Consider the following 26,780-nt stretch of genomic DNA (forward strand, 5'->3'; position numbering starts at 1 on the left):
GGCATAACAAGTGTTCTTAACCACTGAACCATCTCTCGAGCCCTCAGGCTAAGGATTATCTATCCCCCCCCCCAGCTTTCTTGCCTGTCCCAGGCTGCTCTCTGTAGACAAAGACACGTGGACAGCTTAGTTTCTTTAAAATGGAGGCTGGGGGCCTGGAGAGATGGCTCAGAGGTTAAGAGCATTGCCTGCTCTTCCAAAGGTCCTGAGTTCAATTCCCAGCAACCACATGGCTCACAACCATCTGTAATGGGGTCTGGTGCCCTCTTCTGGCCTGCAGGCATACATACAGACAGAATATTGTATACATAATAAATAAATAAATATTAAAAAAAATACACAGAGAAACCCTGTCTCAGAAAAAAAAAAAAAATGGAGGCTGGGAAGTGACTAATTTAAATAAATGTAAGCATTAAAGGAGTTGGAGCCTTCTTTGATAGCAGAAGCCAGAAAGCAGTCAGGGTAGCAGTTGCTTTCCCCAGCACTAAGTGCCCTCCTAAACACCCTTGCTAGAAGGATGTCCAGACACCTGTAAAATGACTTCCGAAGTGTGACCCCCCTAGTTCTCCTTTTCCTCCCCCACTGTGTCCTCATCGGACCTCTGTCCTCTCTGTCCTCTCTGTTAAGACATCAGACTTCTGTTGTTGGATTTTGGTTGGTTCTGGTTTGCATTGTTTTGGTTTTGTTTTGTTTTTTGAAAAAGGGTCTTGTATAGCCTCATCTCTCCTGGAACTAGCTCTGTAGACCAGGCTGGCCTTGAACTCACAGAAATCCAACTGCCTCTGCCTCCTGAGTGCTGGGATTAAAGATGCGCATCACTCCAGCTCACCTACAAACACAACCTCCTGATCTGGTGTGTGGTAAGGAATGGTGTCTGGCTAAGATTGCTGTACCTTAAGAGGTTGGTTCAATGGGACATAAAGGCCAGTTGGGTTCCTTGGGTCCAGGTGAACATAAAAGAGCATACTTAGCTGGTAGTGATGCATGCCTTTAGTTCTAGCACTTGGGAGGCAGAGGCAGGTGGATCTCTGTGAGTTTGAGGCTAGCCTGGTCTATAGAGTGAGTTCCAGGACAACCAGGGCTATACAGAGAAACCCTGTCTCAAAAAAAAACAAAAAAGAAAAGAAGAAGGAGAAGAAGAAGAAGAAGAAGAAGAAGAAGAAGAAGAAGAAGAAGAAGAAGAAGAAGAAGAAGAAGAGAAAAAAAAGGCCATGTTTACTTTCCTTACTTCCAGTATTAGAAAATAATTGGTTTGACCTCCGTCTTTAGTAATTTTCTATAAGGTCCCCTCTCATGATTACATGTCCTCTCCCTGTGGTCACTGAGTTTGTTTAAAACTCTACTAGGTCCACCTGACTCCCTCCCAAGTATACACATGGCCAGGGCCTGGCAGGCCCTTAGATAAGCAGAGCCATGTAGAATGACCCTGTCCTAACAAAACAAAACAAAAAGAAAGAGCCTGCTGCGTGTAGACCAGGAAACGTTCATCTTGGAAACTGGAGCTTTCTGGTTCTGATTCCTGATGTGAGGCCTGGTAGCAACAGGGCTTGACTTCTCTGGTAAGACTATTTTTAAGTAATTCTTCCCTGGAGGAGCACCACTTCCAGGAGCACCACTTCCAGGAGCATCACTTCCCCAGAGGAGCACCACTTCCCCGGAGGAGCACCACTTCCCTGGAGGAGCACCACTTCCCTGGAGGAGCACCACTTCCAGGAGCATCACTTCCCCGGAGGAGCACCACTTCCCTGGAGGAGCATCACTTCCCTGGAGGAGCACCACTTAACCTGGAGGAGCACACTTCCCTGGCCCTAGAAAACACAAGAGACGCTCCTTGAAATAATGACATTGCTGCTATCTCTAAGAGGATGATGTCACACGCACAGCGTGCCACCTCTACACTTAAACTAAGGAGTTAAATAATTTGTGTGTTTGGGAAGTCCAACAACAACCAGAAATTAAACATAAGCATCTTTTCATGAGATTTAAGCAGAGCAAATAGTTGAACTGTCTGCGTGGCTCACTGGCTCTCAACCTTCCTAATGCTGCAACCCTTTAATACAGTTCCTCATGCTGTGCTGACCCCAACCATAAAATGATTTTCATTGCTGCTTCATAACTGTAATTTTGCTACTGTTATGAATCATAATGTAAGTATCTGATATTTCTGATGGTCTTAAGCAACACCTATAAAAGGGTTTGTTTAGCCCCCAAAGAGGTTACAACCCACAGGGTGAGAAGCGCTGGCATTGCTGGTGCTACCACACTCCAAGGGATGTATCTGTCCCTTACTCCACGCAGTCCTAGGCTTTCTGTGCAAACTCAACCACTACTCATTTTCCTTCGTGTCCCTGCAACAGAAAACCATCTCCCTTCACACAGACTTCTTCCAGGCACAGCACAAATATTTAGGTTGGTCCCTGTTACTGTGCTAGGAATTCTGGTCTGGAAATGACTTGTTCTAAACTGCAGATGTTCACATTAGGCCTATTTAAAATTTTTGTTTTTGATATTGATTACAGAGGGCACACACATGTGCACGCACACACACACATACATACATGACAAACGCTATGCCACAGAGCTACATGCCCAATCCTTTAGACCCAGGGATGTTCTTTAGTCCTTTATCTCAGTTTGTTAAGTGCTTGACTAGTCCCCTCCACCATATAAACTGATGTGGTAGTGTATGCTTGTAATCCCAGTCCCTAGAGAGAGGCAGGAGGATCAGAAGTTCAAGGTCATCCTCAGCTACCCTGGTAAGTTTGATGCCTAGGATACATAACATACTATTTCATAAAAAAATAACTATATGAAAACTTACTCAAAAGAGAGGACTGGTATTCTAGTTACTTTTCTATTGCTATGAAGAGACATCATGACTAGGGCACCTCATAAAAGAAATAAATTAATCTGGAGCTCATGGTTCCAGAAGCTTAGAGTCTGTGATCATCATGGCAGGAAACATGTCAGCAGAAGGCAAGCATGGCATGGAAGAGTAGCTGAGAACTTACATCTTGATCCACAGCCATGATACACGGAACTACAACACACACACACGCACACATGTGCACACAAACACATGTATATGTGTGTATACACATGTGTGTTCATGCATATATACACATGTATAATATGTATGTATTAATATGTATATACAGTGCTGTTTGTTTGGAGATATGAGCCTAATTTAGACACCTCAAGTATCTCTCTCGACTCTTTTTTTTTTTTTACAAACATGCACAGGTAAAATCTAATAAAACTTAGTGATTGGAGCCTAGACTGTTGATAGCATCGTCTAGCTGATTGTATAGTAGAAAGGGAAACTGTTTCGGAATTTGATGTAGAAAGAGCAGTCATTTGAAAACCCAGAGTTGTAACCCAGCTGGAATGGCATGAATTCGAGAGAAATCAGGTGCCTGCCACTTGAGGCAAGGTGGAAAGAGCCTGGCCTGGGAATTAAAAGGCCTGTGTCAGATCCTGACCCTGTTGCCCCCCTTGCTGGGTGGCTTCGGGGTCTTTCCAACTCGACACTCTGAATTCCTCCTCTAGTCTTTATCTGTTATTAACAACTATCGGAGCCTGAATGGAATTTCTCTTCCACTCTTTTATCTCCCCGGAATGCAACGTAATTGTGCGCTTTGAACATTGCTACAGCGGGGACATGTGCCAGCAGGCTTCCCCTTGGGCCCAGCCAGCTGTATCCGCATCAAAGACAAATGCTCCACATCCCTCAAGTGGGAGACTTCATTTCTAAATCAACTCAGGCACTGACCGAGCTCGTGCCCAGCAAGATCAATGAGAGGGTATAGTACTCTCGCCTCCTCTCCTTGGACATCGGTCCATTCTTTCAGTAAACAAGTTCAGTATTGATCATGCCAGGCTTGTGTACACTGAAGCTGAAATAAGCCAAGTCCCTGACCTCTGAATTTAGTCTCATAGGGAAGAGACAAAGCAAATATGGAACACGTCAGGGAGTGATTCGGGCCAGGGTAGAAAGTGAGGTGAGGTGAACGGGGAAAGGGAGCATAAGATGGGCAAACTTGTGTCAGAGACATCTGTGCACCCACCCAAAAGAAGGTAGATTTTTTAAAAAAAAATAGGGTTGTTGTTGTTTTTTTTTTAAATTTTACATGCACTGGTGTTTTGCCCACGTGTATATTTTTGTGAGGATGCAGTTACGAACAGTTGTGAGCAGCCATGAGGGTGCTGGGCCATCTCATTAACCACCAAGCCATCTCTCCAGTCCCACCCCCACTCCCCACCCCATCCAGAGATAGTGAATATGTGCCCCAAAGAGTCAGCCCTGAGGCGGGAAATATTATATATTTGGGGGCCTGCAAAAAGGTCACAGGTTAAGTTACTGAATGACTCATGGGAAATTGAAATGGCAGATTCAGAGCCTGGAGGCTTCTGCGCAACAAAAGCGAGTCCAATGACTACCCTAAAGTTGAAAGGGGTCCCACTGTCTGGCATGTGGCTGTGACCTAGAAGACAATGGGAAGCCATATCTTGGGTGACCCACTGCCGCGCCATTGTCCGGTGGCACCCAGACAGTAAGAAGGAAATGCCACCCGCATGTGTTTGTGGCATCCAGTCAACGAAAGGACACGATGGTTACTGAGAGGACTCTAGCCAGCCTGAGCATGGCAACATGGCTCCTGCAGGCCTTGCCCTGCTCCCCCATTCCCTCTGCCTTACCAAAACCCCTTAAATTACATTCTAAAGCTAGCCACCACGGCCTATTATCTGGCCGATTCCTCCTCCTGAGGGCTGACTACCAAGGTCTAGCTATGGAACCATTGACGTCCTGCAATCAAAAACCTCCTTTGGCTCACCTAATTAACATGCCCAGTTTGCCCGTGGACCACATCTGTCTCCTCTTTATCCAGAGGCAGTCCCTGTCCTCTATCTCCTGTCTTTGTCGCTTATTCCCTGTCCTTTGTCCCCTTGGAGCAAATAAATCTCCTTTGTGCTGAGAGCTTGGTCTTGGGGGTCTTGAGCCAGTCCTGGTCTCTTCCATTATTACTGGGAAGAGGCACAAAGAAAACAGTCTAGCCGGGCAGTGGTGGCGCACACCTTTAATCCCAGCACTTGGGAGGCAGAGGCAGGTGGATCTCTGTGAGTTCGAGGCCAGCCTGGTCTACAGAACTAGCTCTAGGACAGCCAAGGCTACACAAAGGAAGTCTGACTTGAAAAAGGAGAAGAAAGAAACAAAACAGCCTTGGCCAACACTTGCTATCTTCTGGTTCTTACTGTCGCATTCACTGTCTGCGACACAAGCAGGTGTTACTCCCCCGCTCACCTCCCCTGAGACTTGCTACAACCATCTGATTCCTACAGTGACCACCACAGTTTCCTGTGCTAGATGTCACCCTTTCCTAGCAGGGCCCAAGGGGTCTGCTTGTCCTCGTAGAGGAAGGTCACCAGCCACTTGCAACTCGGGGGACCAAGAAAAGTAAGGTTGTTCTTAGCAGCGCTTCCTTCCTCTGGACACACCTGATCATCACGGATCTGTGGCTCTCGGGCTGCTTGGTCCCTAGGGACACTGAAGAGGCTGCGAGATTGAAAATCCCAGAAAAACCAAGAAGGCAAAGGTCTGTTCTGTCCTTGGAACTTTCTTCTGTTGGCAATACCAAGCACCTCCCCCATCAGGGCCCAGTCTTTGTGAGTGGGCAGGGACCGACTCCAGCCTGGCCTCAGTTCTCACCTCTAAAAGTTCCTCAAGTTGCTTGCTCAAAGGTTTGGTGTGGAGTGGAGGTGGGGAGCAGAGAAGGGAGGGAACTGCCTGGTTTTCTCAAATCTTTAGCTCTAAAGGAAGGTATCTGTTGCCTTTGTTCTGTTTCAGACCTGTCTGTACTGGAAAGGCCCCGGGGACTGAACCAGGAAGGGGGAAGGGATGACTCCATAGAGGTATTCTTGTCATCTAAGATTGTCCCAGCCCCAAAAACTTCCAAAAAAGGAAACCTGGTCTGGGTTGTTTTGCATTCTTTCACACAAGGCAATTTGGATATTTTTTTTTTCCAGAAACATAAGAGCTACTGTTAACACCTTTGTAGGGCAAAGACCAGCCACAAGAGCCCAGTGTCCTTCCTGTGCAGGCGGCACTGCCCTTGTACCACGGTAGAAGAGTGCCCAGCAGGAAGAAGGAAAGCCACTGAGAAGTCCCAGCGTCTCAACCATCACACTGTGGATCACAAACTCAGCCGCAAGTAAACTAGAGTCCCTCTGTGAGGTGACTCCCTGACCTTAGACCAGAGAGAGATTCCATTCTCCTGCCCCAAGGGCCTCAGAGACCACTCAGGGAGACAGATACACATCAAAGGCAGACAGAAGAATGCCCAAGTCTCTAGAGGGAAGGCTCCCAGAGATGGCAATTCTTGGGCCACATTTTCCTTTTATAAACGAACAAACAACAAAACAAAAAACAAATACATTATTATCATATTTTTCTCTACAAATAGGATTTGATGGTTGTAACAATCTGAGCAGTAAGAGTTCAGAGAAGAAAGTTACAGTTTCCTGAAGGCCTCTAAGCCAGAAAGGACCAGCACAGAGTTTCAGATAAGATTGTACTGGAAGTTTACAAAATAAAAGGAAATGCTGGTAAAATGAAGATACCTGGGCACCCACTGTACTGTGAGGATGACTAGGGTCTCTGTATAATCTATGTACCCCAAAGGGAGTGGTCATCCAGACCTGCCACTGTGCCAGGGCAGGACCTAAGAGTGGGTGCCCCCCCTCCCCGTGAGCAATGCCTCAAAAATATGCGATGGGGGAGTTGTGAGTGTTTTATTTGCCTCAAACCCTCAATCCTCCTGCCTCAGTCTCCCAGGAACTGTGATTACAAGAATGTTCCGTATTTAAGAAATAAGGTAATTCTGAGAGTGGAGGGCAATGGGGGCAGTTCATATAAGAGAATGAGATAGGTATCACCATAACAGCAGAGCAATGAGCTCGTGTGTGTGTGTGTGTGTGTGTGTGTGTGTGTGTGTGTGTGAAGTACTGAGTTCGACAGTTTTCATTAGTGGTTCAATTAATTTTCACAACAATATTGTGTAAGAACTTTTACTGTTGCCAGCTTACATCTAAAAAAATACCACAAAAAGAGAAAATGAGCTTCCAGGATCCTCTTGATAGTTAGAATCTAAACTCTGTTGATGTTTGACTAGAACTTGTGTCTTCCTGAGTGTTAAGAAGAGCCTCTCTGCCAGTGCAAAGAACTCCAATCAAACCAAATTAGACTGAATCAAAAATGCCCATGTTTAATAAATGCCATAATCCTGGATGGACCGGGAGAGCATGGCAGGGAGAGAAGCCCGTGCAAACCCGGAGACCACAAGTTCCTTTTTCCAGTGCCAGCCTAAATAGCCTGTGGGAGTAGTCCTGACCCTCCCTGGGAGGAGTCAGCGCTTGGCAGGCTGGGAGTTGGAGTCTGGAGATAGAGTCCGACCCCAGGCCACTCTCATGCCAGGGGCTAGGGTGGTGCTTCCAATCCCTGAGGAGGACTTCTGAAAAGATTCTGGAATTTGAGGCGTTAATGACATAGCATGCAACCCTCCATCTCCATCAAGATTCTTTGCTCTAGTCGGGCAGTGGTGGCACATGCCTTTCATTCCAGCACTTGGGAAGCAGAAGGAAGTGCATCTCTGTGAGTTCGAGGCCAGCCTGGCCTTCAAAGTGAGTTCCAGGACAGCCAGGACTGTTGGTATCTCAAAACAAACAAACAAAACAAAAAAGTCTTTGTTCACCAACATACAAAAATTGATTCTATTTCAAACCAATCTAAACCTAGCGTGTCAGGAAGATTGAGAGTTCAAGGGTAACATGGGTTACTTAGCAAGGCCCTGCCTAAAAAAAAGTAAGTAAGTCCTAATAGTTTATAGTCATATGTCACTCTCAACTCCTAAAATGATTTTGAGAGGTTTCAAGGAACACTAAAAAGAACCCAGTTTAAAACATGCATCACCTTGTCTATCAGCCTAAGTAGTTTTCTTCCCTTATTTCTGAGAAAGTAAACCCCACTTTCTTAGCCAGACTTGACTTGTGGAAGGGAAGGAGAGCAGGAGAGTGGAAGGTGTGGAGCCAGCAACTGAGGGAGAGAATTCCTGAGGTGGCTTTCCTCAGGCATCATGGGATACCAGGAGGGAATGCTGGTCTGGCTGCTGCAGACTGGGCACGTAAGAGATGATTAGACACAAAACGCAATGCTTTTTCAGTTCTTATCAGTCAGGGTTCTGAAGTCAGCTCCACCTGCCTTCCCTGGAGGCCCCACTCAAGGTCCTGGCTCACCCAGCACACGCCACAGTCTCCAATGGCTCACAAGGGCAGTCTGGCCACCTGCCTTCTATCGCAAGAGATCTAGTGAGGAATCCTAGTTTCTATTCAGACCTGAAAGAAATGTAGACAGAGACTTGGGTTCCAGCCCTAGAGCCAACTGCCACCAAATCATCTTTTTCGAGATAAGCAGGCTCCCCAGAGGGAAGGTGGTGAGAGCCTGGCATGGCAGGGTTTCCTGCCGGTTACAGGGCTAGTCTGCAGCCTCCTGGGGCCCTGGGAGAGCTAGCACTTGTCTGGGCTCTGGGAGTCAAAGACTCCAATGTACATTGGGAAGAGGTCAGAGAGAGGCCTGGTGACAAAGGCACCGATGGCGTCAGCCCTTCCATTTCCCTGGAGCTCCACCCGTTTTGTTAGAAAGGCTCTCTGCGTGCGCTCTTCACTCTTCTGGGCCTATGAGGAGCAAACAGAAGGGGAATTAAATTAGAAACAAACTTGGAACATTCTCCTAAGCTTGGGACCTTCAGGTCAGTGTTGGGGAGGAACCCACTGGCGCCTGAAATCGGAGGCTACCCAGCACTGACATTGGACTACAGAAGAGCCAAGTCGGCAGCAGATAGCCCCTCACCAGAAGCCCTGAGTCCTGAGAAAGAAAAGGCCTCCAGAGGTCCTGCAGCCCAGGCTCTGTTCCATTCCCACCATGACACCGGAACAGAGGTCCTCAAAGTGTGAAACACAGAGGGCCTCTGGCGCTGTCACCTGCAGAGTGTCTATTTATAAAGCCTGTCCACCCACGGAACCACAAGCAGGTGCCAGATCTGCACTCCGCTCTAAATAATTACTCCCGGTGCTGTTTGGACCTGCTGAGAACCATTCGAAAGCCAGATGTGGTGATGGTGGTGGTGGTGCACAGAGGCTGGAGGATCTCTGTGAGTTTGAGGCCAGCCTGGTCTACATAAGAGAAATACAGTTTGGTTAGGAATACGTAGAGAGACTGTGTCTCAGAGAATGAAGGAAAGAGAAAGGAAGGAGGGGAGGAGAGGGAAGGGAGGAAAAGAGAAAGAGGGAAGGGAAAGAAAAGCAGAAAAGAAATACAAGTGGTGATTGTGCACACCTTTAATCCCAGACCTCAGGAGACAGAGGCAGGTGAATCTCTGAGTTCAAGGCCACCCTGGTCTACTGAGTGAGTTCTAGGATAGCCAGGGCTCCACAGAAAAACTCTGCCTCAAAAAACAAACAAAAGACACACACACACACACACAAAAAGAAGAAGAAGAAAGAAAAAGAAAAGAACTATTCTGAGTTCCAAGCCTGGCCTACACCTGTAACTCCACAATGAGGGACATTAAGACAGGAGGGTTATTTAGATAGGGTTGCTTGCATCTCAAACTAGCCTGACCTTGCTATATAATCATTCATGTAAAGTTTCACGTATTTCAGGGTAGCCTAAAACTCTGTGTAGTCAAGATATATAGCTGAAGACAACCTCAGACTTCTGATCCTTCTGGGTTATGACATGTGTTCAGCTACCTGAGGCTATGAAGTGAGATCTGCCTCAAAACCAAACAGAAAGGGTCAGCAAGATGGTTCACTTGTTTCGAACTCTGACGACGGGGGTTGATTCCTGACACCCACATAGTAGGAGAGAACAAACTCCCCCAAGTGTCCTCTGACCTCCACACAAGCGCCACGGCAGGTGTGCAGACATGCTAAATATATGTAATAAGAATAAATAAGTAAAAATAGTCAACAACGAGCAAACTGTTTTAAACCTCCAGATTTTAACCCTGGAAGCTTATAACACTTAGAAAACAGTCAACAATCAAATCTCTCGCTCCCTGGCCCTCTTTAACCACGTGTGCCCCAAATGCCAGAGTGCCTCTGGGGAGCAGCAGGGCTGAAGATGGGTTTCCTGCCGCCTGTGGAGAGTTGAGCATTTCCTGTGCCCCGGGCCTCACTAGCACGCTGGTGGAGGTGTTTCCTGTCAGCGACTCTTTCCATTCTGCTCTGGGGGTTGGAGGAAAAAGAGTTTCTCACAGATCCTTTGGGCAGTTTGTCCCCCTGTGCCCTTCATGTTCCCACCAACGGGCAGAAACTAGAGAGCCACCCCAGCTACTTCACACTGGGAGCATCAACACCTGGACGAGAGACAGCTGACTTTCTGCAGCGGGCACCGCTCACCCCCAGTATATCAAACCTGATGCTTTTGAACCTTGTACCAACTCAGCCTGGAATTTCAGGTGAAGGTAGGGCGGTTTGGGTTTTATTATTGTTGTTGCTGTTAGTAATAGTAGTAACTTTATTTATGGTGTGAGGGGGGAAGGGAGAGAGAGAGAGAGAGAGAGAGAGAGAGAGAGAGAGAGAGAGAGAGAGAGATCAGAGTACATTGTGGGAAATGGTTCTCTCTTTCCACCTTGAAGGTGGTAATGGGGCAAACTTAGGTCATCAGGCTGACAGCAAGCACCACCTCTGCCTACAGAGCCATCACACCATCCTAAAAGAGGGAGTCCGTTGGGAGAAAGTTCTAGAACAGAAGATTAGCATCTTCAGAAAGAAAACAAAAACAAAAACAAAAGCCAAAAAGCAAACTTTGTTTTGTATGTGAGAACTTCGGTGAACACAATCTAGGAAGATTGGCTAGGGAGTTGCTCTCACTACCTCCATGCGTACGTACAGCCCCAGGGTGCCAGCCCTAGTATGTACGGAGTGTGGTGGCACAACCTTGTAAATCCCAGTTTTAAGGAAGTAGATACAGAAGGATCAGAAGTTCAAGGTCATCTTCAGCTACATATCTTGGCTATAGAAAGAGTTCTAGGCTAGCCTGACATACATGAAACCCACTACGAATGGCTGTATAGCAAGTCCCAGGCTAGTCTGAGATACACGCAATGCAATCTAAATAAGCAAGTAAGAAATTTCAAGAGTAAAAACTGATACATTTGAGAAAACATGGAGATTTGGAGAACTTTCTGTCATTCTTATCTATTTTTTTTCTTTTTCTTAAAAAAGTGGTTGTATGCAAAATACATACCAATTTGCCTTTTTTCCCTCTGAATCAGCAACTTAGAAAGAGCCAAGGAAAGGGCAGCCATAGAGACTAGTCAGTTCTGACCCCGAGAAGACTTAGAAGCTGCCAAGCCCCTAGAGGTTCCAGGGATGTATACCACCCCAGCCCCACCAGATGTCACCAGAAGGAACTCCTGGCCCAGCACTTTGCAGAGGACTCTTGGCGGCTTGGAAGGGTGAGTGCTTTGGAAGTGAGCTCCACTGTCCCCTGCTCCCCTACCTGGCAGAGCTGCCATCCACACCTACAGTACAGGTCTGGGTCCATTAGGACCAGCAAACTTTGAGCCCAGAGCCATTTGCTCAGGGATGCTGGGAGGGAAGAAAGAAGATGGGGTGGGGGTGGAGGGAAGATTAAGAGTTGAATTTCTGATTGGGTTTTCTTCCTCTCAGAGGCCCTGAACCCAATCTTTCTAATCTCTTGTTCGGCTGTGATAGAAACAAAAGTACTAATACCCCAGCAATGAGTTTTTAGATCCTAAAACCTTGTCATGAGTGTGAAATGTAGGGTAAAAGTGATAAAGTTTTAGGACATGGGATCTTACAGAACTAATCATGGTTAGAAATTCACCTCTGAAGTTCTCAATCTCAGATAAACAAAAGTAAAGTGTCTGTCGGGTGTTAAGACTTTTTTTTTTTTTTTTTTTTTGGTTTTTCGAGACAGGGTTTCTCTGTGATTTTGGAACCTGTCCTGGAACTAGCTCTTGTAGACCAGGCTGGTCTCGAACTCACAGAGATCCGCCTGCCTTCTGCCTCCCAAGTGCTGGGATTAAAGGTGTGTGCCACCACCGCCTGGCCGGGTGTTAAGACTTTAGAAATATTACTGGGCATTAATTTCAGGGCTCTGATCAAAGGAAAACCCAATGAAAGGATATTTTTTCAATTTCTGTAGTTTTAGAAAATTTCAATTTTTTTTGTTTGTTTTTGTTTTCTGAGACAAGGTTTCTCTGTGTTGCTTTGGAGCCTGTCCTGGAACTAGCTCTTATATACCAGGCTGGCGTTGAACTCACAGAGATCCACCTGCCTCTGCCTTGAGTGTTGGGATTAAAGGCGTGTGCCACCACCACCCGGCCAGAAAATTTAAATGTTATTACCAGAGTAAATCCATGTCCCTTGCAGTTAAAACACAGGTGCTAAAGAAGAATGAGTTCATATTCATTGTTGGAGCCTGAAGCACCCTCCCAAAACTATCTCCTTTTTTTTTTTTCATTTTGGGGAGTGGGTGGAAGGGTGGAGAGGTCAGAGGGCAATTTGCAGGAATTGGTTCTCTCCTTTCATCGTGTGGGTCTCAGGGATCAAGCTCAGAGTGCCAGGCTTGACAGCGGGTGCCTTTCCCCACTGAGTCAGCTCACTCACTCTGAAAACTATTGCTTCCTTAAGTTGCCTTTTGTTTTGTTGTTGTTTCCTTTCTCTTTTTCACTTTGTAATTAGAAAATAAAATTTGTATGCTTATATTACATTTAGCATGTTGTTTTGAAATATGCGGATTTTGTCAGTGCCTAAGTTGAACTAGGTAAACATCTATTAGTTAATGTACTTTTTTAGGAGAGGATACTTCAAATAACTCCTTAAGGAATATTCAAGAATACTTCATTTTCAACATTGCCATGTTGAGCTTCTTCTTTTACCCAACCTTTGACCTACATCTCTGGGACCCCTCTCTCCCCACTCCTGGTGACCACCATTCTGCTACTCACTGCTGCTTTGAGTTGAGTCTTTTTCAGTTCTGCATGTGAGATCATGCAGTAAGTATCTACCTGCCCCTGGCTTTGTTCAGTTGACACTATGTCCTCCAGGTCCGTCCACCTTGTCACAAACGTCAAGACCATCTTCCCTCTCTATCCAGACTTCTATTGATAGACGCTCAGACTGATTACACATTTGGCTCTTGTGAATTTTGCTGCAGTGAGCATGACAGTACAAACTACTCTAACGAGCATGGGGTACAGCTTTAATTTGCTCTGAACATGGATCTAGCAGCGGGACTAGCAGAGCATATGGTGGTTCTATTTTTAATTTTGGGGATAATTACCATAAGTCATTTTCCACAATGACTGCATTATTTTCAAAACCATTTCTGGGCTCATTCACTTCTTATTTCATTCAGATATCACTGAACAAATACTCATTAAACTTCTATTATACATCAGAGGTGCTGTTTGAGGTACTGAGTGGATAGTATAGACAAGTCCATGACTTCTTAGAGCTCACAATCAGGGGCGATGTTTGATAGCAAAGAGATAACCAGGTATTGTGTATTATCAGTCAACCAGAAGGGCTTGAAAGAGGAAATGGAACTGAGTAAGAAAACTGTGACTAATGAGCCTGGCAAGGGACGATCCCTCTAAGGAGGTCACAACACTGTAGAAGAGACTTAAATAAAATGAGGAACTTGGCCCTTCTGAGTACCTACAGGGGAGGTAGATCTGAGCCAGAACTAGTCTTCATATGGGCAGGAACAGCAAGAGGCCATGGTGGTCAGCATCAGAGGTAACCTACTCTTTACAATGATTATACTAGTCCACCGTATGTTGAGCACCGTATGTTGAAGCCATGAGTGAAAGCCAGGAGAGCCACCAGGGAGGTGACCACTGCAAAATCCCCCTGGAACTCATGTTGACTTAGGCCATGGTGGTGGCAATGGGAATGCAATGGCTGGGCTTGAAGCAGATGCCCTTGCCCAGGGCAAAGCCGATTAACTGGAAGTAGGGCATGAAAGAACAGTCAGTCAGGAGTGGTGCCAAGGGTTTAGACTGGACTGCTAGATGGTGGGAAGTCTAGAGGAAAAGCTGGTATATGGAGGCAGAATGGGAGTCCGTCGGTTTTGGTTTGAGGTGTCTACTGGACAGCCTAAGAGGAATAGCCAATGAAAAACTGGGTCAGTCATTCCAGAACTCAGCAAGACAAAATCTTTCCAGGAATGACCTGGTTTTAATATTTGAGAGTCAGCTGCTTGTTTCTGCTGTACTTCCACTGCCTACTTCCTGCTAGAGTGGGCGTGGCCGCCTGCTGTTGCAATCATCTGGATGCATTTCAGTACCCAAGCAGAGCCACAACTGTGCCCTGCCAGAGAATCACAAAGCTATGCAAAGCTAGTGTTAGTTAAATTTCACCCAACAGTCTAGTGTTACTTAGAGACCAACTCTACATTTTGGGGTTACTCAAGTTCAAGTAAGCTGGACTCTGTCACAGAGTCACTTCCTGATTGTGAGTTGAGTAATCCTCTCCCAGCAAGCCAGAAAACCCTGGAAGCAGGAATGAGGGGACATCGGGCCAGATGTATTTGGAGTTGGAAGTTCGCAGATAGTGTGAGAGCAGAAAAAGATTGCTCTCTGGCCTCAACCAACCCAGACGCTTATTCCATCTCTGTACCCGCTTGAGATTGTGGCTTTGTTACTTTTCCTTTCTGGTCTCAGGATCCTTAGGGACAGATAGGAGCAGGATAGGAGCAGGATAGGAGCTTTGTGAAGATTAAATAATAAATTTCATATGCAAGCCCCTAGAACGTGGTAGACATCATCCTTTCTCCATGAAGTTGATGTTCAGAACTGACTTTCTTTCCATTTGTTGTCTTTGTGGTAGTAGCAGCAGCAGTAGTAGTCTTTTCGAGACAGGATTTCTCTGTGCAACAGCCTTGGCTGTCCCGAAGCTCACTTTGCAGACCAGGCTGGCCTCGAACTCACAGAAATCCACCTGCCTCTGCCTCCTGGAATTAAAGGTGTGCACCACCACTACCTGGCCCTTTTTATTATTTTTAGTTATGTATAGTTGCGTTGTGTGTCTGCACGGGCATGTGGTGCTGTACACTCAGAGGCCAGAGGTGTTGAATCCCCTGGAACTGAAGTTACAGAAGGTTGTGAGACACCAGTGGATGCTGGGAACTGAACCCCGGGACCCTGGAAGAGTAGCAAATGCTCCCAAACATGGAACCATTTCTCCAAGTCCCAGATTCTTACTCCAGTTTGTCCCCTCCACCTCAACAACATTTTTCTGGCTCCCCCATTCTAAATCTTTGTGTTACAAGGGGGGCTCTTCTTGAAGGGAAGAATACAAACAAGAGACATATACAATTTAAACCAAAGTTTATTTCACAACGGTAAGCAAAGCAAACACTCCAAGGAAAGATTGGGGTGAGTGTCTCAAGGCAAGGAATAGCTCAATGAGCACTGTGCTGTTGATTGCAAAGAAGCTTTTATAAATATGTATGAGGTAGGTGGCTTCACCACAGTGACCTCTGTCACCCTCCTCTCTGCCCAAATTAGGGTGGGCCAGGTCTCCCTTTCAGAATATTTCTTCTAATGATCCCTACAAAGGGTGGGAGATGTCAAAACCATAATGCATAACAATACAATAGCATCAGTCTTTTGGGTGCACATGTATAGGAAAACGTCTTGGTGGCTTGGTTTCTGATATAGCAGGTGATAAGTAAAAATAATAAGAAAAGGGCAGCTCCGCTGGTGCAAGAAATCCAATTAGGTCAAACCAAACCAAATCAAAATGCCCATCGTTTTATTAAGAATGACGCTCTCAGGTGGCCGAGCACATGACGGGGAGACAGGACAGCAGGGAGCCGATGCAGACCTGAAAACCACGTGTTTCTCCTCTGGGAGCTCACTTACATATCCTGTGGGACCTGGCATGCTGGGATTTGGAGTCCAGACCAATGCAACTCCCAGGCCAGGTTGTCTGGGACAGATGCCAGGGTCTGAGAGCTATGCTCTCAACTGAACAGCAGGAACAACTGGGATTACCCAGCTTCAAGGATGTCTGTGCACAAAGGTGCATCTGACCATCAGGGGAATCAGCTAAGATTCAGTTGTGGTTGCCCTCTGTTTGCTACCTGGTATCATTTGGAACTCTATCTCCTGAAATAAGTCTAAATCCTATGGCCACCTGGAGCATGACCACCTGGTTTTCCTCCTAGAAAGAAAGGCCAGACCACCAGCATCTTCCCTGGCTTTCTGGCACTCATGGCCGTCCTCCTGGCCATCATGGCGGCCTACATCCTGTGGCGCTGGAACAAATGGAAGAAGCGTGAGTCCGGTGCTTGTCTCCAGTTGAGAGGCTGTCGTCTTCCAGCCTGGTGTTTAACCCTGGGACATTTTCTAATCAGAAGATGCCTCTCTGGAACCCTGTATCCTTTCCTGACACTGGTCCTAAGCTGTGGCCATAGTGTGGATCAGAGTGACATCGAGAAGACATAGCTTTGGCATCCTTGTGCCCGGTTTCCTCTTCCTGCCTCTGTCCACTGAATTTCCTGTCCTGTACTGAACTAGAAATGCATCTTTTATGACACCTGGTGAGGGTGGGGACTACTCAGCCTGAGAGCCCCTGTGCTCTGCATGAGGACCCTATCCTACCACTGTCTTTCAGGGAGAGTTCCTTACTTCCAAGTAGCTCCGTCGCTGACTCTGCCTCCACCCAGACAGAGAGCCAAAAATATTTATGACTTCTTGCCCCAGCAGCAGGCACAGTTGGGTAAGTTTCTCCTAATCTACCTGTTCTCAACCTGTGGGTCATGACCCTTTCAGGGGTCAAATGACCCTTTCACTGGGGTTGCATAGCAGATATCCTATATATCAGATACTTACATTATGATTCATAACAGTAGCAAAATTACAATTATGAAGTAGCAACGAAAATAATTGTATAATTGGGGGTCACCACAGCATGAGGAACTGTATTAAAGGGTCTCGGCATCAAGAAGGTTGTAAAACACTGCCTTAATCTATAGAGTCCTGACATTCTTAACTTAGGCTCCCAAGATGCACCTTTCAGAAGCACCACTCAGAAGCAACTTTCTCCAAGTATCCAGGCTGCGGAATAACACTCAGTAGTCTGCACCTCCAGTGGGAACTCTGGACAGAGAGGGGTCAGCCAGCTTTAGGCAGCAGAGGAAGGCCAGTTACATCATAGGTGGTGAAGACATGAGTAAGACCTCATAAGCAAGGAATGGGGAGTTCTCCACAGGAAGGCCTGGAAATGCATTCAGGTCTCCGAGTGTCATCCTGTAACTCTGACCCTCTTAACCACAGACTACCAGACATTCCAGGTTCTCACGGGAACCTAGAGACCCCCATTCATCTGCTAGCTGAGATACTGGGGCGAAAGCACTCTGAAACCCACTATCTTCAGGATTCATTTGGTTGTTGCAGGGAGACATCAGTCGAATGGCTTCAGTACTGAGAGCCTCCTCTCCAGAGATTCTGACAGCCCTGAGCACGAGGTAAGAGCCACGGGAAAAGATAAAGTCCCAGGAGCATGGCAGAGAGCAGGAGGGAACGGGGTTTGTCTCAGTTCCGGTTGTCTAGCATTTGAGTGTCCTTTGGCACAGACCCTGAAGAACTTCCTATGGACAAGGGAAGAGAAATAACTGTTTAACTTATGGCTAGTGTGGTCACACATTCCTGTAATGCAGCTCTCAGGAAGCTGGGGACAGTTTGGCAATTAGAGGCTAGACTGAAGTGCATTGTGAGTTCGAGTCCTACCTAGACTACATAGGACTAGCATGCCAAGAGAGGGGTAAGGGGAGGAGCCAGGACTTAGGATTTTAAGAAAGGCGCATGCACTCAAGTGTGTGATGTTAGAACTGAAAGTGATGACTTTAATAAAGACATGACAATTTGTTTATCCCAATAAATGTTGCTCCATTCAGAGAGGTCACTCCAGGAAGCCGTAGCTATTTCAATGATGTCACTAGTGTTCAAACTACACTTTAAACCCATCTTTTAAAACAAAAAGTTTACACCTCATTTTATTATATTGTTTTGCCTGCATATATGTATGAGCACCATGTGTGTGCCTGATGTGCAGGGAGGTCAAAGGACATCACTAGATCCCCTGGAACTGAAGTTGTAGACAGTTGTGAGCTACCCTGTGGGTGCTGAGAACTGAACCTGGGTCCTCTGAAAGAACAGCAAGGGCTCTTAACTGCTGAGCAATCTTTGTGGAGGTAGGGCGGGGTTCAAGATAGGGTTTCTCTGTAGCTTCGGAGCCTGTCCTGGAACTTGTTCTGCAGACCAGGCTGGCCTTGAATTCACAGAGATCCTCCTGTCTCTGCCTCCCGAGTGTGCCACCACCGCCTGGCACAGCTACATCTCCTTACATACATACATCCCTCTCCCCAGCCACACCCACCTTCGACACGGCCACATATCTCTATACATAGTTACATCTCTGTCCTACACAGCACCTCATCTCTCTACACACATTTCTGTATATCTCTGTTTACACACTTATTTACACAGCTACTGCCCCTTCTCTCTACATAGCTCTCTCTTCTACACAGTTACTCTTCCCTCTCCCCAGATCCCTCTGCACAGCCCTTCTCAGCCACTGCATCTCTTCTCACCACACACCTGTTTACCCACATCTCTCTCCTACATATACATCTCTACCTACATACATCTCTCCCTCCTGCACATAATCTCTACCTACATATACATCTCTACCCTACCTACATCCCTCCCTCCTGCACATAATCTCTACCTACATATACATCTCTACCTACATACATCCCTCCCTCCTGCACACAATCTCTCTCCTACATATACATCTTTACCCTACATACATCCCTCCCTCCTGCACACAATCTCTCTCCTACATATACATCTCCACCCTACATGCATCCCTCTCTCCTGCACACACATCTCTCCCCTACACACACATCTTCTCTCTAGTCTGTTCCATTTCTTCATACATAACTACATCTCTCTTCTACATCACTCACCCATTCACTCCTCCAGGAACAAACTCTGGACAAAATATGAATTACATTTTTCAGGGACATAACTTTACTTGAGTAAACAAATAAGAGTCCGAGCCATTCTGACACATGTAAGGAATCACAGTTTCTCTCAGGCTTGGAATGTCACTTTGGCCAGGCGTGGAGAGTAAAACAAGCACCTAGCTCTAAGGGGTCAGGGTTCCCAGAGAGCGACACTGAAACTCAGGACTTAAACAATAAACCGTTAGTTGACTGAACCTTGACTACTGCATCACAACTGAGGCCAGGAGTTCATGCAGAAAATCAATTACTGTGGGAAATTATGTCTTAGTGTTATCAGCCTGATTTTGGTTCAACAAACAGACAGCTGGGAACTTCCCCTTGGGCAATTTGTCTCCAGGGGCAACTAATCTATTTTGGATTTGCTCTGAAGTCTAAAGTCAGGTAAATGTGTAAAAAAGCTGTCTTTGTAACTGAGAATATTGCAATTTTCCTATGTCAGTTTGAACTATGAAAAATATCCTAGTATTATTTCTATTCATCAGAGTTATACAGTTAAGCATTAATTATCTTTATGATCATGCACAGGTATATGTGTGCCCAGTAGATGAAATATATTCATGAGATAAACAGACAGCAGTGGGGAAAATACCCATAGTTATTTTTAGGGAAGAGATATAGTAGCTCATGAGAGAACTGCAGACAGAAGCAACCGGTCCAGAGTCTGTGGTCCCAGAAGCCTTGCTTAGCAAGATTCCTCCATTAGGGAATTAGTCATCTGGTGGGCTAACACCTGAATTCTCAGTTGCTATCTGCTTGAATATTCTTCTGGCCTCTGGCAAAGCTGCAGCCACCAGCATCTCAGCAGTTTACCATCGGTATCCTATATGCCCTGTGATCTGGCTCTGAAGTTGACTCCTAAGAAGTCTGAAGGCGGATTGGTCCAGAGACTCCTCTACAAACAGGATGGCGGTTTCATAGTCAATATGTTTGCTAGATGTCAGTTGCTCTGAGTCAGGGATGGTTCTTGGCTCAGCAGGGACATTCCAGATGCAGAAGCTGTTGTTGCTCAGATGTTTAGGTTCCCAGGGAGCCACATTACAGTATGGCCTCTTCCTCCTATTCATTGACTATGACTTCCTGGAGTACCCGAAAAAGGGCAGATGAAAGTAAACTCCATTGCCAAAATTTGGGTAGTTCCTGAGGGAATCTGTCTTTAACTTGTGGATCTGTTTGGATTCTGCAGTGATCGAAAAACATTTTGAGCTGGGCACGCCTTTAATCCCAGCACTCAGGAGGCAGAGGCAGGTGGCATCTCTGAATTTGAGGCCAGCCCTGTCTACAGAGTGAGTTCCAGGACAGCCAGGACTACACAGTTAAACCATGTTCCACAACAAAAAACATTTTTAATCAGTTCTCAACATTTAATAACCGATAGCACCGAGTGTGGTGGTGCATGCCTTGAATCCTAGTACCTAGGAAGCAGAGTCAGGTGGAGCTCTGTGAGTTTGAGGCCAGCCTGGTCTACATAGAGAGTTCCGGGACATCCAAAGCTACCTAATGAGACCCTGTCTCAAAATGAATAAAACCAAAAATAAAAATAAAACAAATAAAATAAAACTAGTACTTTGGCATGGAACTTGGAACTTTATGACTGCAAAAGCCCTCAAAAGGCTATAGCTGGATTGTCCATAAGCAGATGGCCAGCCTGGGCTACGTAGTAAGCTCCTGAGGAGTGTGAGCAACAGAGGAAGACCTTGTCTCTAAAAAAAGGGGGAAGAGGTTTCCCATTAAAAGTCCACAAGCTTTCTTAAAATTTTTGGACCCCAAGAAACCAGAATCCTTCATCGTTAGTATTTTCTATATGCTAACACTGTTCTCAACATTTCATGTGTAGTAATCCTTTGACCATTCACAAAAACCTCATAACATAGTCCTTGCGGCAATCTTCAGTTCACAGACTAGGAAATGAAGGTGCCAGAGGAAGACTTTCGGACTCACTCAGCACAGAGTGGCAAAGCTGGGATTTGCACGCTCAGGCCATGCATTGCCCTTCCAGTGTGCATTGGTAAAGGGCCCTTTCTCCTGTGTGTGTCCTTCTCCTTACCTACTGGCTCCTCCCCCTTCACCGTAGCCAAAATCTGCTGTGATTTGACATCTCACTTCTGCCACTGTTTTCCTTAATGTGTTTGGACTGAACCTAGATCCTTGCATGTGCTGCACAAGTACCCGACCACTGAGCTCCAGGCCCAGCATTGCTTCTCTTATGCTCAGCCCCCTTCACTCACACCCTCAGCATACCTGGCACCCAATGCCTTGCAGTGTGGATCCCTCGCTTGGAGCTCAGCTCTAAGCTGGAGGATGGATGAAGGGATTGTAATGCCAGGCAGTGCAGGGAGGAAGAGTGGCTGTGTTCCTATTTCAGGTCCCATCCTGTCACTTTCTCTTCTTCTTTGCAGGCACTCAGCTCCCTTCAGATACACAGAGCTTCTGTTCATGCCGTGGCGTACACAGTAGGCATCTATGACAATGGCACAGTGCCCCAGATGTGCGGGGACCTTGCCCCCTCAGCACCTTACAACAGTGTCAGAACCTCCAGAAATGACTTCAGCATTTCTTCCAGGGAGTCAAACGATTATGTCAATATCCCTACAGCAGAGGAGACCAGTGACGCTCTAAAGGCTCCCAAAAGCACTCCTGAGAGTCACCTTGGTCTTCCCAGTGCCCAGAAGCTGGAGCTTGCTGAAGCAGGGCATGCAGGCTCTGGGGCTGCCTCTGACCACACTGCTCTGTGGGCTCCAGGAAGTAAGTGCAGTGATTCCCTCAGTGATGGAGAAGCTTCATCTCAGACTTCAAATGACTACGTCAATATGACGGCTTTGGCTCTAGAGGACATTCAAGAGTATCAGCCCAGCGTGGTTCTTCAGTGCTGCAGGGATTACGAAAATGTCCCATCAGCAGATCCCAATGGAAGCCAGCTGCAGACTCGGGAAGAAGTGACATCTTCAAATACGAATCATGGGGACCCCGTCTGGAGAGCCCTGTCCTCCGTGTATTATACGGCGTTCCAGCCATCCACACAGAGCGAGGAGAGTGAGGCGGCACGGGCAGAAGAGCAGTCAAGTGAAGACTCTAACGACTATGAGAACGTGCTACCTGCCGACTTTGAAGGCAGGGACTGTGAACAGGGGCCTGGCGCTTGGCGTCCTCCTGACGAGGAAGGACCAAGCTACCTAGCTGGGAAGCCTGGTGGGGCGGTCTACCCTGCTGGGTCTTTAGCCACTGAACTCTCTAGCGAAGAAGCCTAGGTGCCCTGGCACCCTATTGGATTCACTTGGCTCAGCTAAGGAGGCTGAGAGGAGCAGGACAGGCTGCACAAAAGCAAAAGATCTCCTCATGCCGTTAGCTCTCGGGCCAGCTGATGTAGGTCTATTGACACTGGCTTCCTGGGATGTCAGGAAAGGGAAAAGTGCGTAGCACTTAGAACAGGGTGGACATGTAACATGGTCGAAAATACCTTCCCAAACACACGCCAGAAGGAGTGCAGGTCATTTGTGATTCAGCAGGCCAAATGGAGGAACAGCTGGGGCTGGGCAGGCGAGTTCAAGTCTAAGAAGAACCCGTGAGGGTGTAGAACTTCGGGAGCCCTGTCGCCCTGGTGTGATTGCAAACTCATCAGATGAACTATTCCTTTCGCCCTTAGGAACTGAAGCTGCTTTCCAGTGTATGCCAGAGTTGTACAAATAAGTTAATCTGTTGGAGATAAGGAAGGGCAGGTTCCCTGTAAAATGGTTTTATTATATGAACCTGAGTATATATGGCCATTTTTATGCACACATAAAGTGTGCTCTGAAATGCCCGCCCATTCCTTAAGACTTTCCCTTCTCTTATTCCTTCTCCTTCCCATGAGACCACTGCATTCCCCTGTACGGTCTCTCTTCCACTTTCCTACCATCTATGCATAAATAATTTTATATATCTATATAAAATCTAGGATCAACTAATGAGAGAAATGTGATGTTTGTTATCTTAGTGTGGTATTAACTGTGGTCAGATAAAATCTCAGTGTGGTTTTAATTTTCATTTCTCTGATGACTAGTGATGATAAACACTTTCTACTTCTTCTCTTTTTTTTTTCTCCCATTTTTTTGAGACAGGGTTTCTCTGTGAAACAGTCTTGGCTGTCCCGGAACTTGCTCTGTAGACCAGGCTGGCCTCAGACTCACAAAGATTTGCCTGCCTCTGCCTCCTGAGTGTTGGGATGAAAGGCGTGCACCACCACCACCTGGGCTTGTACTTTATTTTTGAGAACTATCCATTCCACTCATTAGCTCTATGAATGAGTATATGTGTGCGTGTGCACGCACATTAGTGTGTGTCACTAGGATGACCTAGGCAATGTCCAGGAGCACACTGAGCACTCAGATCCTGGTCCCTAAGAGCTACTTTCCAGGAGAAGGAATGAGAACTTGCTAGAGAAGTGGCTGGTTCTAATGCTGCTTGCACCTCCTGTAAAAGGAAGAAGGGTAGAGTAGAAAGGGGGTAAGGAAGAGACAGGCAGGGAGAAAGAGCAGCTGCAAAGAGTTCCCGACTTTAAAACCTGGAACAATTTGGACAATGAAAAACAAGTAATTATTGATTAGTAGTCACAGAATAACAATCACAAAATCAATTCTCATAAGTCCATACCAAGGGTGAATAAGTAAACCTGCTGTAAGGAAAGAATGCCTCTGAGCTATAGATGAATTCCAAATACTGTGTGCAGAAAGGATAAGGAAAATGGACAAATTGACACTAAGCACCCCAGGACAATGCTGCCAGCAAACCCACTGATGGATGATGCCAAGATTAGAGAGTGACATCTGTAATGGATTAAGTAAAAATGCTGCAGGTTCCCAAGTGGCTACAGTGACAGAAATGCTGTAGGTCCTCAAGCGACAGCAGGCAGTGGGCCATGTGGTGCCAGGCAGTGGGCAGCGGGTCCCAAGAGCAGCCAGTCCCAGGCAGGGACGGCACAGTTCCCCGAGTGGCTGCAGCAGGCCATGAGGAAAGACAGACAGATGGGCATGCCACGAGACCACGCTGCAGGTCTCCGAAGGCAGCTGGTCCTGGGACGCGTTAGGTGAGAGACAGAGACATGGATAGGCATGCCATGCAGAGTGAGGTTGGATGTTTATTTAGGTTATGGAAGGGAAGGGGGGAAGGTAGAAGAGGAGAGAAAGAAAGAGAGAGAAGGGAGAGACAGAACTGCCTCTTCGAGAGGGAGACTGAAAGGGGGGACTCAGGCTGGAAGCTGAAGCTCAGCTTGCCTCGGCAGACAGGGGAGGGAGTGGATGTGACTCGTCTCTTCTAAGGACAGGACAGATCATTACAATACCAAGAGGCAAGATCATAACAGAACTTCAGAGAATCTTCCCGAAATATTTATTCATTATTGTGATGGTTTGAACACTTGTCTACAAACTTTCCCATAATTCTCCTGAAACTTAAACCTTCTCTCCTTGAATACAGGCTGCATTCATTTCTAGTGGCTAGAATACGAAAAGGGAGAAACACTAAGTTTATAATGGAAAATCTTAGCAGATACCACCTTCATCAAATAATTACTGTCAGTCAGCCAGCCAGCCATAAGTCACAGGCTGCTGATAAGACCAGGAACACCATAAAAATAAATCCATAACTCCAACCTTATCGGAAATCCACACTGGGTTAGAGAGGTGACTCACTCGTTAAGAGTCTGCAGTACTCTTGCAGAGGACCAGAGTTTGACTCCCAGAATCCATGTCAATTGCTCACAATTACCTGTGACTTGAGTTCCAGATCAAAAGCCTCTGGTCTTCAAGCACACTTGCATGCTCAGGCACAGACCTACACACAGACCGACACACTGACACATAGTTAAAAATAACTAAATCTTTAAAAGAGAAGAAAAATCCAGACGGGATGTGTTGCACAGATACCTAGCCAGAAAAGATTGAGAAACGGTCACAGATTAGAGGAGACTAAGGGGACACGACAAAATATAACACGATGCCTCAGATTGGATTCTACAGTAGAGAAACAGATAAGATTCCAAACACCCATATTGTCGGGGTCCGGTGGCAGCCTGGACCATTATTTTTTTTTAATCAGATCCCAACATAAACTATCACTCTCTGGACCAACATGGAGGCGCAGGAATAAAGAGGTAACTCACATGGCTTTTTTGGGAGGGAGATTCCCAGTGATCCCTCATGAAATCCTGAGTTCACACGCTGAAGAATTTCTCTCGTTTATTCTCCAAACAGCTTTTATATCAAAACGTAAACTAAGGGGGCAATTCATTAGCATTTTGTTTCCTAGGTAACCAGGTGAATGGCTTTTAGTCACATCCACATCTACCTATGTCTCCTCTGTCACATCTTCCTGGTCTGTATGCTAGCTTTGTCATGTAGGTTGAATTAGCATCTCTGAAGGCGTAAGTCATAAATAACCCCACACCAGTTTGGAATTATGATTAATAGGGTGGTATTTATTTAAAGGGGAAAAAACTTACAGATCACCGTCCCAGACAACAGCTCTCTGCGCAATCAGGAAGAAATCCAGTCGCCGGAACCGGAGCAGGAAGTAAAGAGAGCGAAAAGGGAAGTAGCCGCTTATTTAAAGGGAGAGAGACCACGCCCCAATGGGCTGGTATCTCAGCGGCTATTGGCTGGAGGAGCGGAAGGACCTCCCGCAACACATCTCTACTCAGGAATCCTCCAAATTACAGAGAAGGAGCAAAACAACATCCTGACCCTTTGTTAGGTTAATGACAGCCTGTCTGGAAGGTTACATGGCCATCTCAGTGTGGCCTATGGCTTTTGAGCCTGGCTGCCTTACCATATAGAAATATGGGCCTGGCCCATATGTAGTTAGTAACATTGTGTTAGTGCTACTGTCTTCAGTTTTATGGCTATAAAGTGATCACGTAAAACATCAACACTAGAGAAGTGAGATGAAAAGACGTATGAGAATGCCCAAATTATTCTTTCACCCCTTTTGTAAGCCTAAAAGTATTTCAAAATAAAAACAAATTTAGCCGGGAATGGTGGCACACACCTTTGATCCCAGCACCCAGGAGGCAGAGGCAGTGCTGATGGATCTCTGTGAGATCAAGGCCAGCCTGGTCTACAGAATGAGTTCCAGAACACTCAGAGCTAAACAGTGAGATCCTGTCTCAAAAAACAATAAACAAACAAGCATATATAATTAAAGCCTAGTTTTAATAGCTAGGGTTTCCTGAAGGAATAGAACCAACAGAATGAATATGGATCACAAAGAAGACTCACTCCTAAGGCTTACATAATAAGGGCTGGTAGTATAACAAATGCTACCTGCATTCTGGAGAGACTGAGAACCTGCCACTCAGTCCAGACTAGACATGGCATTGCCCAATAAACTCACAGTGAATATAGTACCTGTACAAGATCAGATAACAAGATAAAGCAACATTTCAGCAAGCAGCAGTAACTGAACTCAGTGGGTTACAAAAAAAATAATAATTTTAAGAGAGAAAATGTGAAAACAGAAGAGAGATGTGGGGGATCCAGGAAAAGTTAACAGTAGGTAGGTGTTATCAAATGTATTGTACACATGTATGAAATTCTCAAAGGATAAATAAAACTGTTATTTTTGAAAGATAAGTAATTCGCTGTGATTCCTTAAGTAGTTAAACAATAGATTAATTACTATATTA

At 46.1% G+C, this 26,780-nt stretch overlaps 1 protein-coding gene across 1 annotated transcript; it reads left to right on the forward strand.

The window, feature by feature from the left end:
- The first annotated feature begins 11,346 nt into the window (after positions 1-11,346).
- Lax1 (lymphocyte transmembrane adaptor 1) lies at positions 11,347-22,371 on the forward strand. Its single transcript, XM_057770565.1, has 5 exons — positions 11,347-11,516; positions 16,262-16,371; positions 16,711-16,815; positions 17,493-17,587; positions 21,523-22,371. The coding sequence occupies exons 1-5, from the start codon at positions 11,431-11,433 to the stop codon at positions 22,369-22,371; spliced, it is 1,245 nt and encodes a 414-aa protein (XP_057626548.1). The 5' UTR covers positions 11,347-11,430.
- Positions 22,372-26,780: the final 4,409 nt, after the last annotated feature.

Source organism: Chionomys nivalis, chromosome 5 (assembly GCF_950005125.1).
Source record: "Chionomys nivalis chromosome 5, mChiNiv1.1, whole genome shotgun sequence".
NCBI classification, from domain to species: domain Eukaryota; kingdom Metazoa; phylum Chordata; class Mammalia; order Rodentia; family Cricetidae; genus Chionomys; species Chionomys nivalis.

What these genes read in the sequence shown, in the direction of transcription:
- Lax1 (XM_057770565.1), top strand. Translation starts at nt 11,431, where the DNA reads ATGTATACCACCCCAGCCCCACCAGATGTCACCAGAAGGAACTCCTGG. An exon ending in CTGGAACAAATGGAAGAAGC is followed by an intron (nt 16,372 to 16,710) that starts GTGAGTCCGGTG and finishes ACTGTCTTTCAG; the next exon opens with GGAGAGTTCCTTACTTCCAA. An exon ending in CCAGCAGCAGGCACAGTTGG is followed by an intron (nt 16,816 to 17,492) that starts GTAAGTTTCTCC and finishes TGGTTGTTGCAG; the next exon opens with GGAGACATCAGTCGAATGGC.